This window comes from Centropristis striata, chromosome 18 (genome assembly GCF_030273125.1).
Source record: "Centropristis striata isolate RG_2023a ecotype Rhode Island chromosome 18, C.striata_1.0, whole genome shotgun sequence".
NCBI lineage: Eukaryota > Metazoa > Chordata > Actinopteri > Perciformes > Serranidae > Centropristis > Centropristis striata.
Genome location: NC_081534.1, coordinates 21265446 through 21281950, shown reverse-complemented (window position 1 = coordinate 21281950; position 16505 = coordinate 21265446). Strand labels below are relative to the sequence as shown.

Genomic DNA, 16505 nt, shown 5'->3' with positions numbered 1-16505 from the left:
TAAAAAAAAGTAAAGAAGTAAAAAGGTCAGTGGTGGAAGTATTCAGATCCTTTACTTCAGTAAAAGTACTAATACCAAATAAATTCATATTTTAGTTCACATCAATAGCATGAAAGGAGTCACTTGTACTGACAAAGAATTATCACTAGCCCGCAGTTTCCTCAACTCTACAGAGCATTAGGGTTACAACGATTCGTCGACGTTGTCGACAAAAATCGATAATAGAAATAGTCGCCAGAAGTGTTTTTCCAACAGAGTGACGCATCTCACTTCATTACAATCTCTGCCGAGCGCGAGCAGTAACGTACACAGAAATGGTGGCGTCCAACACAGCTACACGTACCAAAACTTAGAAAGTTTGGGAGCATTTTAGCCTGGATACGGCCAATAAAAAAATGACTTGCAAGGTTTGCAAAGCAGACCTTGCGTGTCACGGCAGCACCTCGGCGATGCACGAGCATTTAAATAGAAAGCACGTCGGGCAGTTGAACCAAACGGAGTCAGACTCGCCTCGGTAAGATTCAAGTAACATTCAGCCGATACGTTTTGTTTATAAGCGCATTTTTTCGCTTTAAAAGAGAGCTTTAACGTTATGTCTGACGAACGTATTTTAAATTAAATGCATGCAGTCTAAAGAAGAGAGCCAGCATGGAGCCTTTCTGCAGAAGAAGCAGATGTGCAGCAACAGGCTCCTCACTGAGTCAGTACTGGTGCTGGTCTGTGATATGAGGTTCCAACAGGTGAGCCCAGTTCAACCCAGACTACATCCAGAACCCAGAACCAGTTCCACCCACTTGATGGAGCAGAAATACTGTTTTATAAAACACATTTTCCTGTCCAGAAAAAATGGACAGAGGTTTATTTATTTTTTGTATGAATCAGTGGCTGAATTGTTGAATAAAAGATGCATTTTTCATTTAAGTACCCATCTTTCTTGTGTTTATTATCATTTGCCACATATTTAAAGCAACTTCATGCTAAATTTAAGAAAAAATTAATAATTATCCGATTAGTCGACTAATCGTTTCAATAGTCGGTGACTAGTCGACTATTAAAATAGTCGTTAGTTGCAGCCCTACAGAGCATTTTAGTTTCTTTCAGCCAATTATTTTGATTTTACTGCCCACAACTTTACTGTTTTAGTTCATCCTCACTGCTCTCACCAGCAAGCAACTGTTAAAAAAGTAAAAAGGTAAAAAGCTTGGATAAACCCATTGTACATGACCTGCTTATCACCAAACAGCAGCCAGGCACAGTCAGCTACTAGCTGATGACGAGACGTGAAGCATTCAGCAGTAAAGGGACACATATTTTTATTACTTAATTTACTTAATTATTACTCCTTTCTTGCAGGAGGACAGACATACAACTCCAAATGATGTCTAATGTTGCTCTGTGATTGTTGGACGGTTTAAGCAACGTTTGTCAACATGTGTACCATATCAACTTTATATGTGTTTGCAGCATGTTCTGCTGCCCCCAAGTGGCCAAACACATCAATGAATGCAGCTTTGATGCTCACCAACATTCTTTTTGCAACAACATCCACAAAACACAAAGCATGATATGCATGTTTCTTTATTTCATAAAGAGAAATGGTGTCTAGACAAAAGAGTCATTTATATAACACTAGCAATTGAAATGAATGAAGATGGGGTTTGCACAATACCGTATTTACAATGGTTATTAAGTCATTTTAATTAATTAGGGTCATGAAGCATTTAAAAATTATAAAGGTAAGAACTCTTAGTAGAGAATAAGCAAATAACAGCTATTTCAAATTGACAATATTAACACAAAACAGTCATCTAGAAAAATGAAAGAAAAAACAACAACTTGAACTACAAGCTTAAGAGCTATTACATTAAAAATGATGCACCAAAATCTACTAATACAATAATCCATATAATCTGTGTAAAAAGCATGTAGAAAAAACACCTGATGCAGTTTGCTGATACAGTCATTGACCAGTTATGAGAGGTATGAAGGATTTCACAGGTAGATAAGTGTGAGAAAGTCCGCACTGGTGACTCAGGGATGGGGGCCCAGGCCCCTGCATACACTCACTTCACTTGAATGTGAACTATGGCCTCTGCAAGTTCTAAGGCAAATATCGGAGGTGCACTTGTATCCATGTAATGCTGACCCATCCCAAAAGTGGATTAAAGACAAGGTGAGGAAACTCATTCTTTGTCTCTTTACACAACACCAAAAACCAGTCCAATTGAACCGAACAATTTTTACATGGCAAAAATTGATCAAACATGACATGACACCTTTTTGTAAACATTTTCCATTTTTATATTTTACTCAATAATCTCAGCCTGTGCATTCAACCAGGATACCAGATTTTTTTTTCTTTTTAAATAAAGCTGAGCAGTCTGTGAGAAAGGCATGTTTTTTGTTCATAATCTTTTAAAGAACTACCTTTGGAGTTGAAAAGCCAGTGTTTGTTTCAGAGAAGCAGCAACAAAAAATGTTTAATCAAACAAGACAAATACACAGCAAATAAGGTATGAGCTTTCAATTACAGCAACAGCAATCCACTGTTGACTATAGCCAAAAATGTAACCCGGAGGATTCCTCGTGTCTCTCAGTTTCTTAAATTTGTTTTAGGTGTTCATGCCCATTATTACTGTTACATAATTCTAAAGCCACAAAAAAAAAATCTGTATTTTATATAGTCGTCAGATCAGATCAGATGACTATGTGTAATGTGAAAGGGGTTGCTTGTAGAGAAATACCAGCAGAAAAGTATCCCCAAAACTTCTCTTTAGCTCTTCAGAACTCTTTTAGCTCATTGTTTTGGTTACCAATCAGCAAATTCATCGATCTTGTTTCCAGCAGGCAGCTGTTTTTCACAAAAGATCTTTATTAAACTCAGTGTTTGCTACCTGCTGAGTACCAAATGGAACAGATACTAGCTGGTGACAATAGTCGAGCATTTAGCAGGTAAAGAGACAAATATTTCTCTCAGGAATTGGTGGACACCAAAAAGCAAAGCTAAAAGGGTTATTGGAAGTACACCACACCAAATGAATGATGATGTTGCCCTGTGCCTGCTCAATGTGTTAGTAGGCAACACTTTGCCAAATTGTAAGCCACTGAACGTTTAGAAAGTGATAATATGTCCATGTTATGTTAAAAGCTTGCTCTGCTGCCCCTAAGTGGCCAAAATCAATGAATACAGTAAGTAACATTGACAAATTGTTTTCAGGGATGCTTTGTTTGACTCTTAAAACAAACAAACAAACAAACAAATCTGCTTCAGAGTGATATAGAGAGCATGTTTAAATGCTTGGCACCCTGAGACACTAAAGGGTCTGTTCACCCAAATGACAAAAAAATATTTTTCTCACTTACCTCTAGTGGTATCTAACCATTCATATAGTTTTATATTTTATTCATCAATGTTTTGAGACTAGTTCTGAAAAAAAGTACTGTTTACAGCAATGTGATTATAAGAGGAAGATATCTATATATGAATGTCCTGAGTGATGTGAGCACCACAAAGACAATTCCTCCTCTGTATGCAGAAATCTTACAAAGATAAAAACCTGGACCAATAAAACTGAAACTATCTGCAGGACTAGATGTCACAAGACACAAGTGAGAATTTTATTTTAATTAATTTTTGTAACTTAAACTGACCCTTCAAAAAACAGTGGACATGTTGTAGATGCTGACATGAACTCATCCCACCAGTGAAGGTGATACCTGTTACTGTACTTTGTTACCAAACAGTCAGTGTTAAACAAACAGCTTTTCTGATTGGAGAAAGACCCTCAGGGGCCTCTGTTTATCCTAAGATCAATATGTATAAAATAAATTCTGCTATCCAAAAACGTCTCAAGTGTCAATATTTTTTTTCTCCAAACAGAAAGTCGGCGCTCTCAAATGCAACACCTAGGTTCCTTAATGTAGGATCAAGCAAATGTAAAGCACATGAATAGAAAATGGATTGCATAACATTTGCCGTAAAGAAGATTCTGTAATGTAGATGGTTCTACTTTAGTTGTCTGGCTTGAACATGGGTCAATACTGTTGTGCTGCAGAAAATATGCAAAAAAGAATGAACAGAGCACAAATAGGATAAAGAGATGAACAAACACGAAAAACAACACCAGTCGATGAAGAACCACTACTTCTCCACACTTAGGCTGTGCCACAGCGTATGTACTGTGTGTGTATTGTATGAATATACGTGTATGTGTGCATGTGTTTGTGCATGGGTCTATGTACCAGTCTTTTAAGAATTTTAAGACAGGTTTAAATACACTTAATCTGAAACAGTCTCACACGAGACATCATATTTAAAACTACATCTAAAATTTACATCCGTTAAAGTCAGGGGGAGAACTTCAAAACATTGAATCCAAAGTTTAAAACCCCAATCCCAGACTAATTTGGCCAAAAATAAAAAGATTTTTCGGGAATTCAAGTTTTGTAGCTTTAAAAAAATCTTAAAGAGTACTGAAACACTGTTTTGCTGGTTTGCTGTCCATATTGTGAGACAAATGAGTATTTACTACAGCACTTTCTATTGAAATTTGAAATTTGTGATTTTAACAAAGTAAATTATAAAATCCTGTGCATGAACCACACAGCATAAATATGTTGTTAGTCTGCATTTATAGGCAAACATTGTTAAAATGTCAATGTGATTTTGAATTGGGTTTTTTCAAAGATTCACATTTCAAAATATAAACTGATACGATGAGCTGAACCTCCTTCAAATGGTGTAAAACATTTTGTGCCCACTTGTATGAGGCTACCTTGAAAGTATGATTACATCAAAAGGGGTGGAGCTTTGTAGCAGCAGTTACAGCTCCAAACCAAGCAAGGGAGTCCAACTCAAGTTTTAACAAGTCAGCATTTAAAAAGAAAAAAAAATGCTGACAATATCTCAACCTACTTTTGATATAATTCCCCACATACAGTCAATATGAACTTTTTTTCAAATCAGGAAGGGTTTTTAATTGCAAGTACTGAAGTATATACTCCTTTGTCTCAGAGTGAGAATAGTAAATGTTTGCACGCATCTCAATGATGCAGAGAAGCTAATGGAACAGCAGCTGAACTACAGGTGACATCAGGCTAACAGGTATTGCCATTTTGGATTGGGGCTTTAAAGAACAACTTCATATTCCAATAGATTTCAACCTTTGTGCTAGAGTATGGCCCTGCTTGTACTTGAAGCCTGTCTCTAGTGAGGGTGATTCAGCTCATCATGCCTGTTTATACACAGAAATTTAAAAAATATATCATTTAAAAAGCAGACTGCTCCAGAGAAAACTTACGAGGTAAACAGAAGCTAGACAAACTAACTAGGCCTATAGCTATAGGCAGCATGCATGCACATCACAAAGGAGGATGTTCAAACAAATGCACAATTAGGGCAAACGTGTTACTATCTTATATGATTGTTACTCAATCATTTGGACAACACATACAATGCTTTCACATGAAATGAAATCTGAATGAGCTTATTCAATTCCTAAAGAAATACAAATATAAGGTGTGAACACTCTTATACTAAAACATTAGCTTCTTTTTGTGTTTAGTTTCAGATACATTTCTTCATTGAGAGATATTATTTGTATATAACCATTTCAACAAGACGTTTCCTCTTGAAGTGCCAATTTAAGTGCTCCAGTCTGAGACTTGTAAAGGGTCTAAAACAAAGACAAACACCCTTATTGAAGTGCTAAATGGCTCTGAGCGATTGGGGCCAGAAACAAAGTGCCTGATTTGAATCAATATTTTTTTCTTTTAGTCAATAGATGCTCATTTCTTTCAGGATCAATTTGAAAAAAACTTAAAGTATCTGTCACTTATATGTTGTCAGCGATTTTTGCTTTCTAATGGCAACACTGAAGAAATCCAATGCATGTCTGCGACAGTGTACACAAATAGCATCTTCAAATACTGATAAGAAATAAGATTTCTTCCAAAAAACACAAGGCAGAACTCTTTTTTTTTTCACATTTAAAGAGGAGTCAAAGGTGGAGAGGAGCTGGCCTGAGCCTCGCGTTAAAACACGTCTTGAATGTCTAATTTTATACATGCATGGGGCTCAAAATGTTACATGTGTTGACGCATGTGTCTGTGTGTACTGTATGTGTATGTATCAAGCTGATTTCCTGAGTATAAGAACACTCACTGTGATGGGGAGCATTCATTAGGCAGGACAGGAAACAGCAAAGCAAAGATTTTCCCTTAGCAAAAAGGTGCTTGATATAACCCCGTGAAAAAGAAACATCTAAGCCTCTACCTGTACAAAATCACTGTTACAGTCATCATGCTCCATACTATATACATTTCTGCCAAACAAGCACTTGAAAATCACCGTTACAACATCCAAATACAATGGTATTGCTGATGAGTGGGAAATAAAAGTAGCCATTTAACTGCCTGCAAAAAAAAAACCTTTTTTCCTTTCAAATCAGTGCTGAGGAAGGCAAAGGAGGAATGTTTTCGGTTACAGCCTGTACAAAATTCTCCTGTACAGAAATACAAATGCCAGACGCTTGAAGACATTTTTGCATATGAACATTTTACAGTCTAACTGCATTGTAACTTCCTCGTGTAAAGAAGCTGTATTCTCATTTTTCATGAATTCGGTTGAACATTCAGAGGATTTTTTTTTCCTGAGTTTGAATTGCTGTGACGAAAAGGGCCACTGAGATATAGTTAGATAAAAACCACAGACAGACAGAGAGAAAGAGAAAGAGACAGAAAGAGGTAGAGAAGATTGATAGAGACAGAGTGGGAAAAAGAAGAGCAAATGTGAAAGAGAAAGGCAGGAACAGATTCTGTTGGTACACAGAGAGACAGAGAGCTGCTGCTTAGGTCCGATGAGGTTCAACTTTGAGTTGTGATGTGTGACACATGAAGAACAGAGTCTCCACTGTAGAGGTTGCTGTCGGGGTTAGCACCATTGTTAGGGTTTGGTGAGAAGTTCCCACTCTGTCATGGTAAGAGGAGAATACCTGGAGAACAGTATTGCTGCTGTTAAGACAACTTTAGTGTCAACCGTTCAAAAAAACAAAAACAAAACAAAGACAGCACAAAAAGACATAAACTCAAACAAAGCTTGTTTTTCAGTGAACACTGGCAGAGGCTGACCATCTCAGCAACCCCGAGAGAGGGTTTGTCAGAAGAGTAAAATTAAATAATAATAAAAAACATCAAAAACATCAAAACAGAGAACCACCACTACTTAGTACAATCCTTCCTTGGCTGCTCATCAGTTGTACATTTTTCAGTCATTTCCTGGCAAAAATCCACTGTTACCGTCTGGTTGGATTTTTCCGTGGACTGTCCTGACTTTGTGTACAAGCTGGCGTCTTGGCCGTCCATATCTTTGTCTGCCCCGTTTCTGACGGCCGAGTCGGGCTCGCTCTCTGAGGGGCCGGGCGACCCGTGGAAGCTGGGCTCTGGCGTGGCTGAGCCCGAGTGGGCGGTGAGGTCGATGCTGGTGGTGGTGTTGATGGCGGGGCTGGGGGTAGGCTTGGGCTCGTGGGCAGCGTTGATGCTGGCAGTGGAGTTGGCGGGCCGTAGCACGGGGCAGTAGTGATGTAAAGACTGGACCTGTTCAGGGCTCAGCTGGACGTCCCTGCACACCTCCTGGGACAGACAGGAGAAGTTCTCCCACAGCTCACCCATACACGCCTTCAGCTGGTTCCTCTCCGTCAGCAGCTTTTCCTTCTCACACACCTGAACGGACACACACACACACACACACACACACACACACACACACTGCATAAAGTCTGTTGCTTTTACACACTTTCCCGATAAAACTAAACCCACACATTCAAGCTCTTTTAGCAGAATTGACACACAGGCTGTTGCGTCTCCAGGGCCACCAACTCCCTACTTATTCCAATCCTGACACACACACACACACACACACACACACACACACAGTCTTTTGGACTAAATCTATCCAACCATTAGCTTCTCTTAATCTCTTCTAACATGCATTGGTCAAAACTCTATTTCTGCTTTCCACACAAAACGCACTCAATGACCATTTTCTAAAATCCATTCATTCTTTTCTCTGTCACCTGTAAAACACTATATATTTACAGCACATTTTTCAAATGCTAACACACTGTTGAAACACAATAGTTTCCTTCATCATGTTTTGTACAGTCAGTGAAGTGAAAGTGTATAGCCAAGAGAGGCTGCTTGTTAGGAAAAGGTAAACATTGGTAGTTTCAATTGGCTATACAAATGAATAATGTTTTGTTCTTGGAAGGACAGTTTAACTCACTGCTAAAACTGTACTGTCAACTATATAAGGCGTAATATTGCATTGGGGTTTTTATGCAACATGGTATCATGTTATGGACATTGTGAATTAATTTCATTCCAGGAAAATCACTGCACACAGTTTAGTTTAGTTTTGTAAAAGTGATGGGACTGGAGGAGAGAAATGTACAATACTGTTGCAGTTTCTACTGCATGCCAGCAGAGGTAGACAAAACCCACGTTCTTATAGGCTGGCTGGCTGTACAAAACGAATGCTGTATGGTATCCCTATCAGAAGGATATTAGGAAGGAACGTCCAGTACAAACAGCAGGAATAACTGTAGCAAGAAAAGGATTGTGCTCTTATGGGGCCCTGACTGTTGTTTTAAAGACTTAAGGCTACTATAACGTCCCTTCTGTATACTGTGCTGAAATGTTACTGTACTCATGTTAATATAAAAAGTATGCTGTATTATGAGATGAATAGTTATTTTAACACTCTCACTCACACTCTCATGGCATACAACTGCCGCACGCCTGTGTGCACTGCAAAAAGCGTGAAGCTTAAAGAGTATTTTGTTCTTATATCTAGCAATAGTATCTTAATTATATTGTTTTGAGTATGATTTACCTACTGACCATAGCTTTATATGCTTATGTAATTATATTAGTATTATTATTATGTGCTTATTTAATTATCCTATTGTTTAAAGGCTTAAACGCTTAAAAGGTTTTTACCTAAAATATTGGCTCCAATTGAGAGTTTTAGTTGCATGTAGTTTAAATTTTATTTCAAAAGCGTTTTCTACCACCAAAACTACTTGTTTCAAGTATTGCTGGCTTATTTTAATGTCACTACAGTTGGGCTATTCAAGCCACAATTGCTCAAAATAAGTATATTTGGATTTCAAGGCATCATTGGTTTCTCCGTGCCTAGATATTTTTACTTATTTAAAGAATTCTTACAAAGTACTTACTGCACTGGCAGATAATTTTACTTTTTTCAAGCATGTATTTGCTTAATTCTAGTTATTTATTTCTTATTTTTTGTCAGTTGGTTTTTGCAGTGTGTGAGTCCATGGAAGTGCATCTTATGTGCGAAAGGCAAAAGGTGTATTGATATTACCACCATAGTAGCCTTCTTCAACTGACTACTGCAACATTTCCAAGCTCTGACACAACAAATCAGGCAACTGTCATTTTTTGTGTGATTTAAACCCATCACAGAAAGAGATGACAGTTGCCTGCAGGTTGAACCAGAGTTCACCTACCCACATACTGCTCCACACACTCAGCCAGAGGGCACTCAGATCATGGTGATAGAATGGAGCTGCTCTAAACAATGCAAGCCCATTGGAGAACAGTGAAAGGTATTTCTACGGAAACATCTTCATCAATTTGACAACACAAACGCAGCATTTAGAAAACGCGCTGCAAAGACCACAACACAACAGAAGTGTTGATATTATCATGTTATTTCAAGATAATGGTAATTTCACGTTATAACGTTATGACCATAGGTTATGATGTGAAATTATTATGAAATTATTATTGACCTGTGTATCACTTTTAAGTGTCCTCTGGAAACATTTCTGTTGTGTTGTGGTCTATTTGCAGCTCTTTTTCTTATTGAGTTGTGTTGTGGTCTTTGCAGCGTGTTTCTAAATGCTGCACTTGTGTTGTCAAATTGATGAAGATGTTTTCTCAATTTGCTTGTGTTTTGTGTATTTGCATGTGTTTTCTTAAGTTGCAGTTGCTGTGAGCAACGAGAGGAGAGTCTCATGGACAGATCAGAAGGCAGTTGGTGAAAGTATTGGTGGAATCAGCCGACTCACCAGTTTTCTGATCTCACACTCCAGGTTCATAATGCAGTCGAGTTTCCTCTTACGGCAGCGCTGCGCCGCGATGCGGTTCTTACTCCGGCGCCTCACGTCATGGATAAACTCGAGCTGTTCCGAGGTCAGTTTGTGCATTTTCACCAACATTTGGAAGTCGTTCCGTGGAAGATTTGTGATTTGATCAACAGGGAAAGGCAGCTTCACCTGGCAAAGGGAGAACAAGTCCATTAAGCATTATGTATAGCCTAAAACAAAGTAATAGTATTTTTTAATTATTGAGCTTTAATGGTGGATGGAGGTTTCCCTTAATGTACAAAATACCAAGTCTTTTGTAAGGAGTCTGAAGTGTGCCACTGGAATGATTACTGACTTTTGCCAGTGTTTAATACAACAATCCATTTTAATTTATGAACGCAATTATGAATTGATTGATTAAATTGAGGATGCATTGTGGAATTAGAAGAAAAGAAAACCATTACAGTTGCCAACAAGTAATGACAAAGCAGTAAACAGACATATTCATTGCAAGAAGTGGGGTTTCATTTAATTTAATACATTCTGTTTTTTTTAAAACATTTTCCTAGCCTGTATCTTTCTTTCATTTTTTGTTCAATACAATTATTATTATTAATAATAATAATAATAATAATAATAATAATAATAATAATAATAAATAATAATAATAATAATAATAATAATAATAATAATAATAATAATAATAATATCAGTTTAGACTTGCTTTTTTAACAATGTATTAGTTTATTATGATGATACACTTCTTTGTATATATACACTCACCGGTCACTTTATAAGGTGAACTGTGTACCTAATAAAGAGATCAGAGATGATCTGAGATGGTCTTCTGCAGACCTTGGTTGTAACCAGTGGTTATTTGAGTAACTGTTGCCTTTCTATCATCTCCAACCAGTCTGTCCATTCTCCTCTGACCTCTGGCATCAACAAGCATCAAGGCTCACTGGATATTTTCTCTTTTTCTGAGCATTCCATAGAGATGGTTGTGTGTGAAAATCAAAGTGGATCAGCAGTTTGTGAAATACAACAACCATACCACGTTCAAAGTCACTTAAATCACCTTTCTTCCCCATTCTGATGCTCGCTTTGAACTTCAGCAGCTTGTCTTCAACATGGCTAATTGCATTGAGTTGCTGTCAAGTGATTGGCTGACTTGATATTTGCGCTAATGAGCAGTTCAACAGGTGTACATAATAAAGTGGCCGGTGAGTGTATATATCTTGGTGGCGCACACAAGACTTTGAAGTCATAGTCACTGATTTACATTTCAATTTAAAAAAACAAAGAGCAACCAAAACATCTCTGACTTGTCTGATTCACTTAATAAACATGTCCAGTGTTATTTAATAATGTAGATTAATGAGGGATTATGGCTAAATTGACCAGTTACATAGAGAGAATTTGCGAGGTGAGCCAATGCATCACTGTGCCTAAAAACTGCAGGACAGTTACTACTTTTGACCACAAGATGGCAAAAGAGCACTGCCTTACCTGAGTCGCGGAGCAGGACTCAGTGAGCCACAAGCTGCCACGAGCTCTCTCTGTCTTACATGTAGCACATTCTCAGGCAGAGGGGAAAAGGTGATCCAAGAAAAGAGTCCCTCTCCATCTGTCCCTTAGCACCTGGAAGGGTGCCAGTACGACAGATTGAGGGGGGCAGTGACTTGTCAACCTGATCCAAATCAGTGTCAGGTGATTTCTGGGGGCATGAATATCTACACCGGCAACTAGCAGCAGTCTTCATGGGCTGCAGAACAAAAGAATTAGTGGAATAAATACAGCAGTGATTTGGCGGTGCACACCAAAATCAGGAAGCCATGTGGTATTTCTTCACTGATATGACACCATATCAAGGTTGTGTATGTTTATTCTCTTTTTCTCAGTTTGGTGAGCAACAATAAGTCAGCCTCCCTCCCTCAGGTGATGGCAAACCTTATGATAAGCACATCAGAGGCAGATCCACCCCAGCGGTATCTGTGTGCACCAGGGATCTGTAGCTTTAGGCAGCAAGTGAAGCAGTGGAGGCATAACAAAGAGCCAGAGGAAGACAGCCAGAGAGCTTGGCAGAGATGAGAGGAGCTGCAGCTCTCTTTCTCCTCTCCCTTTTCCTTTCCTTCCCTGTGGCTGCCTCTGAGGAGCACAGGAAGTCAAACAAAGGAGGAAGAGAGGAGAAAGAGGAACAAGCGATGTGATCGCACACTCACACTGTACCTGGCTGCTCTGGCTGAGCCAGGCCAGTTGTTCCCTGGAGACCCTTAACTGCGCAGATGACTACAGGCAGAGGCTACAGAGGTGGCTCAACTCTGTTTATCCACCAGACTTTACGCAGCGGTGGCTTGAGCCTCACCTGGTGTAAGCCTCGCACTCAAGGGTAAGCAAGGTGTCTACTTATGACAGAATCGAAATGACTCCTCAATGAGTAGCAAATCTAGATGTCAATCTATCCCTGAGAGAGAAAATGGCTTGAGTTTCCTCATTAGAAGTGAAGCCCTCTGAGCCGCTAGCAACCCTATTTCTCATCTCAGCTCGACATCTGCATGCAGACACATGAATAAATAATGACCCGAGCTTTCAAGGCCACACTCAGCTCTCGCTACTTTGCCAGGGCATGACAACTCCAGCCTCAAAGAGAGGAGCGGGGAAAGCAATAAAACATCAATACACGCTGCCAGCTTCATCTAAAGCAGAGGAGAAGATGACTCTGTTTGTGATTTGATCACCTGTGTACCATAATGCACAGCGCTAAAGAGCTGGGAGATTTCCCCTTCAGCGTCTGATGGGATTTTTGGCCAAAGTGGGCTAGAAAAACAAGGGGAAGGAGACGCGACGACCTTGTGATGGTTTCATTCTCCCCCTCATCCACCAGTCACCGGTACGCAGGGGACAGCTAAATTTAGCTACTTCGCCACAAGACCCAGTTCAGCAGTGATGCTGGGATGACAGAGTATGCTTCAACAGTGGTCATAAATTTACTCCCAACTGTTCTGAATAAATGTATTTCTCCATTCTCTTCATTCATCCTCCCTACCCGCAGTCACTCTTTCTCTGGGTCATTATTCTGCAAATGGGGTACAGAGTGAAAAGTAGCTCAGACATGACATCGTGCACCATTAAAAATAATGGATGTTCTTAAATTCACGATCAAAATAACACTTTTCTGTTGTCTGTATGTCACAAATAAAATGTATTTATTTATTCAGTAATTGAATAGACTTCTGTTTCTCAAGAAATAGTTCCATGATATAACCCGACGTAATCAAGTATTACATTTCTGTTTCTAATAAACACTTTCCTACTGCAAGCTGCTATAACTATTTAATCCAATCATGTCAGATTTGTCACTATAAAACAACTTTTAAATTGTGGGCACTGATTTAGGATATTTCTACAGTGTGTGAGGTTGGGCAGCTGGCAGCTGGCAGCAGGTGCTGAGTTGAGTTGCAGCAGGTTTGGATGCTTCGATGGATGACCTGGACAGGGAGGGGTCACTATGCTCTGCGCTCACCTGCAGTCTTTTGACCTGCTCTGAAGCAATAACATTCACTTCACACAGGCCCTGGCTCATATTTCCTGTAGCAGTGTGTTTTAAAAACTGAAGGTATTTTCTAAAAGGAATGCCGCTTGACACCTCTGGTCAAGGTCTGTGTAATACTTGCTCCTTATCTTACCCAAGCTAAAATGAGTTCTTATCTTGTAATATGAAATTTAGAATTCTGCACATTTCTGTTTCATGCTATCTCATTAATTACCCTGTTACATCTCACATGCTTGTAAATAGGATTATAAAGAAGCATCACACACTGATCTTAATAAAGATAACGTGAAGAAGCTCATAGGAACTGTTCTGTCCTGGGGGCTAAGGTAATAATCTGCAACATTAAATAAACACGATAAATAAATGATGAATAATAAATGAATGTATTGCTGCTCTCTTGCTGAATGATGTAATCATGAATCATATCAACCTGTACTCATTTAAAAAAAAACCTTTATTTATGTGAGAAGCATTCAGTGCCATGTAGAGAGTTTGATGTAAAATCATCCAATGCCTGTAATTTTGCTGGCAATAACTGCAGCTTTTTTTTTTTTAAATATACACAAGAAGTAATGTGTAGTCAATTAGGAAAAAGTGCCAAATGTCATCAACAGAAAATAATAAAAAAACAAAACAAACACAACAACAAACTTGCAGTAGTGGACTCATTGTTTGATTGCCAAGTTATTTCTGGGAATTTCAGTGCAAAAACACCACAGCACTAGCTGCCAAGATTCAAAGACATAGCCAAAATCAACACAAGAATCTTGAAGATTACCACTGTAAGGTAGCTGGATGCTAAATGACTGAGTTCTTCCAGGACTAACACCAGCTGTAAAGACCTGTAGAGGAATAGTTTCTGTGCCCCAGCTAGCACTGAGGGCCGACGTACTGTACAGTTTGCTGTATATGTGAGTCCAGTATGTATCCCTGGCAGCATCCTGGGATCCCCACTCCATCCTGATCAAACACTACACACACTATCCTCTTCTCTACAGATACGACAAATAAGAATGCAAAAAAATCTCCTGTTAGGTCTCTATATTTGTCCCGCTCTGCACAGCGCTACAGAGTGATGCCGCATACACTCCAGGGGCAATTCAGGGGTAATAAAGAGGCACTGTATCTCATTACCTTGATGCTACATTTTTTGACTAGATAAATATAGATTTCAAAGAAAAATGCTTGTGTAAACATTACTTCTCTTGTTCAATTTGAACAAGTCTCCCTCTGCGTACTCTCCAGGCAACAAAGTAAGGCCTACTGTGTTACAATAAGTACATTTTTATATGCAACACCATTGTTAGTAGCACTACTGTACTATACTACAATGTACTGTACTATGCTATACTATACTTTATTCTACCGTACCGTACTGTACCATACCATACCATACCATATTACACTGTGCTATACTATACTATTATATACTATGCTTTACTATACTGTAACATACTATACTCTACTGTACTATACTATACTGTACTGCACTATACTGTCCTATACTGTAACATACTATACTATACTGTACTATACTATATACTATACTGTACTGCACTATACTGTACTGTACTGTACTATACTATACTATACTGTACTGCACTACACTGTACTATACTGTACTATACTATACTATACTATACTATACTATACTTTACTGGACAGTACTGTACCGTACCGTACCATAGCATACCATACTATACAGTACTACACTGTGCTGTACTGTACTATACTATACTATAATATACCATACCATACTGTACTGTATTGTAGAATACTTTATTATACCATACTATACTATACTATTCTATACTATACTATATTGACAACTTTATTTACTATATTTAAAAATACTTTTTTCCAGCTGACACTTATAGATGTTGTCACATTGTTTTAATAAATTACCTGTAGTGCCAAGATGAAGGGGGGACATCACTTGAAAAAGAACCAGTTACAAGCATTTCATCTGACATCATATTCATATATATTTTTTTTAGCCCTATTAAATATGACTAAAACAGCTTCACGGCTGACATTAATAATGGTAAATCAGGCTCAGACCACAGCCACATCATATCTAGAGTAGACCAAAGGTTTACTTGAGTTGTGCAAGGATAGCAGAACTGATATTAAGGTCTGTGCACTTCCTGTCACACGTTCATTCTATTTCATGTTTGCCTGATAAAAAAATAAAAACAACATAGTGCTGATGTATCAAGATGACTTCCTCATTCCTCCCACTCTCTCTGAGATCAATATTTTCACCGCTGTGGCCAGACGATACGCTAGAATGAGCTCAACGCCTACACTGCAACCAGGAGCTGAAGCTTTGAGAAAAAAAGAGAGAAGGAGACGGACTGAGCCACTAATGGTGAGATGTATCGTACATTCTCAGCTGAGATGCTGGTGGCTGCAGTGGCAAGGCCTCAGCACTCAGCTCTACTTCAGCGTTGTCCCATCCATGTGGGACTGTGGCACTCTCACAATGCAGTGACCTGTGTGATTACAAGCTCTGATCTCTTCACAGATTTGAGACCTGTCATGTGGTTCTACTGGGAGACCATGGCAAAAGAGCTAAATCGAGGCTATTAAAGTAAGCCAATGAGACTTTGCTAAAAAGCTAAAAGTAGTGTAAAAGAAAAAACAGTAAATAAACATTATAAACTCATGTCAAATCAACTTACAGTGATGTCAGTTAACACATCAATATTTTTCTTAGGTTTGCTAAGAAAGGTTGACATGAGCCTTCATACAGGTCATAAAGTATACAAAATGGAGATCTCTGTTTTGCTGCTATTGGATGCTAAACAGCTTTAATTTGGCAACTAGGATGTTTGCAA

General features: G+C 38.6%; 1 protein-coding gene across 1 annotated transcript in view; it reads right to left on the bottom strand.

Moving 5' to 3' along the window:
- Positions 1 to 1850: 1850 nt before the first annotated feature.
- The window catches only part of bach2b (BTB and CNC homology 1, basic leucine zipper transcription factor 2b), an 88001-nt gene continuing 73346 nt past the window's right edge, over positions 1851 to 16505 (bottom strand). The window contains exons 4-5 of the mRNA XM_059356199.1: positions 10095 to 10301; positions 1851 to 7719 (exon numbers count right to left, since the gene is read on the bottom strand). Of these exons, the coding sequence (XP_059212182.1) occupies positions 7219 to 7719; positions 10095 to 10301 (708 nt within the window). The 3' untranslated portion in view covers positions 1851 to 7218. The remainder of the gene's footprint in view (positions 7720 to 10094; positions 10302 to 16505) is intronic.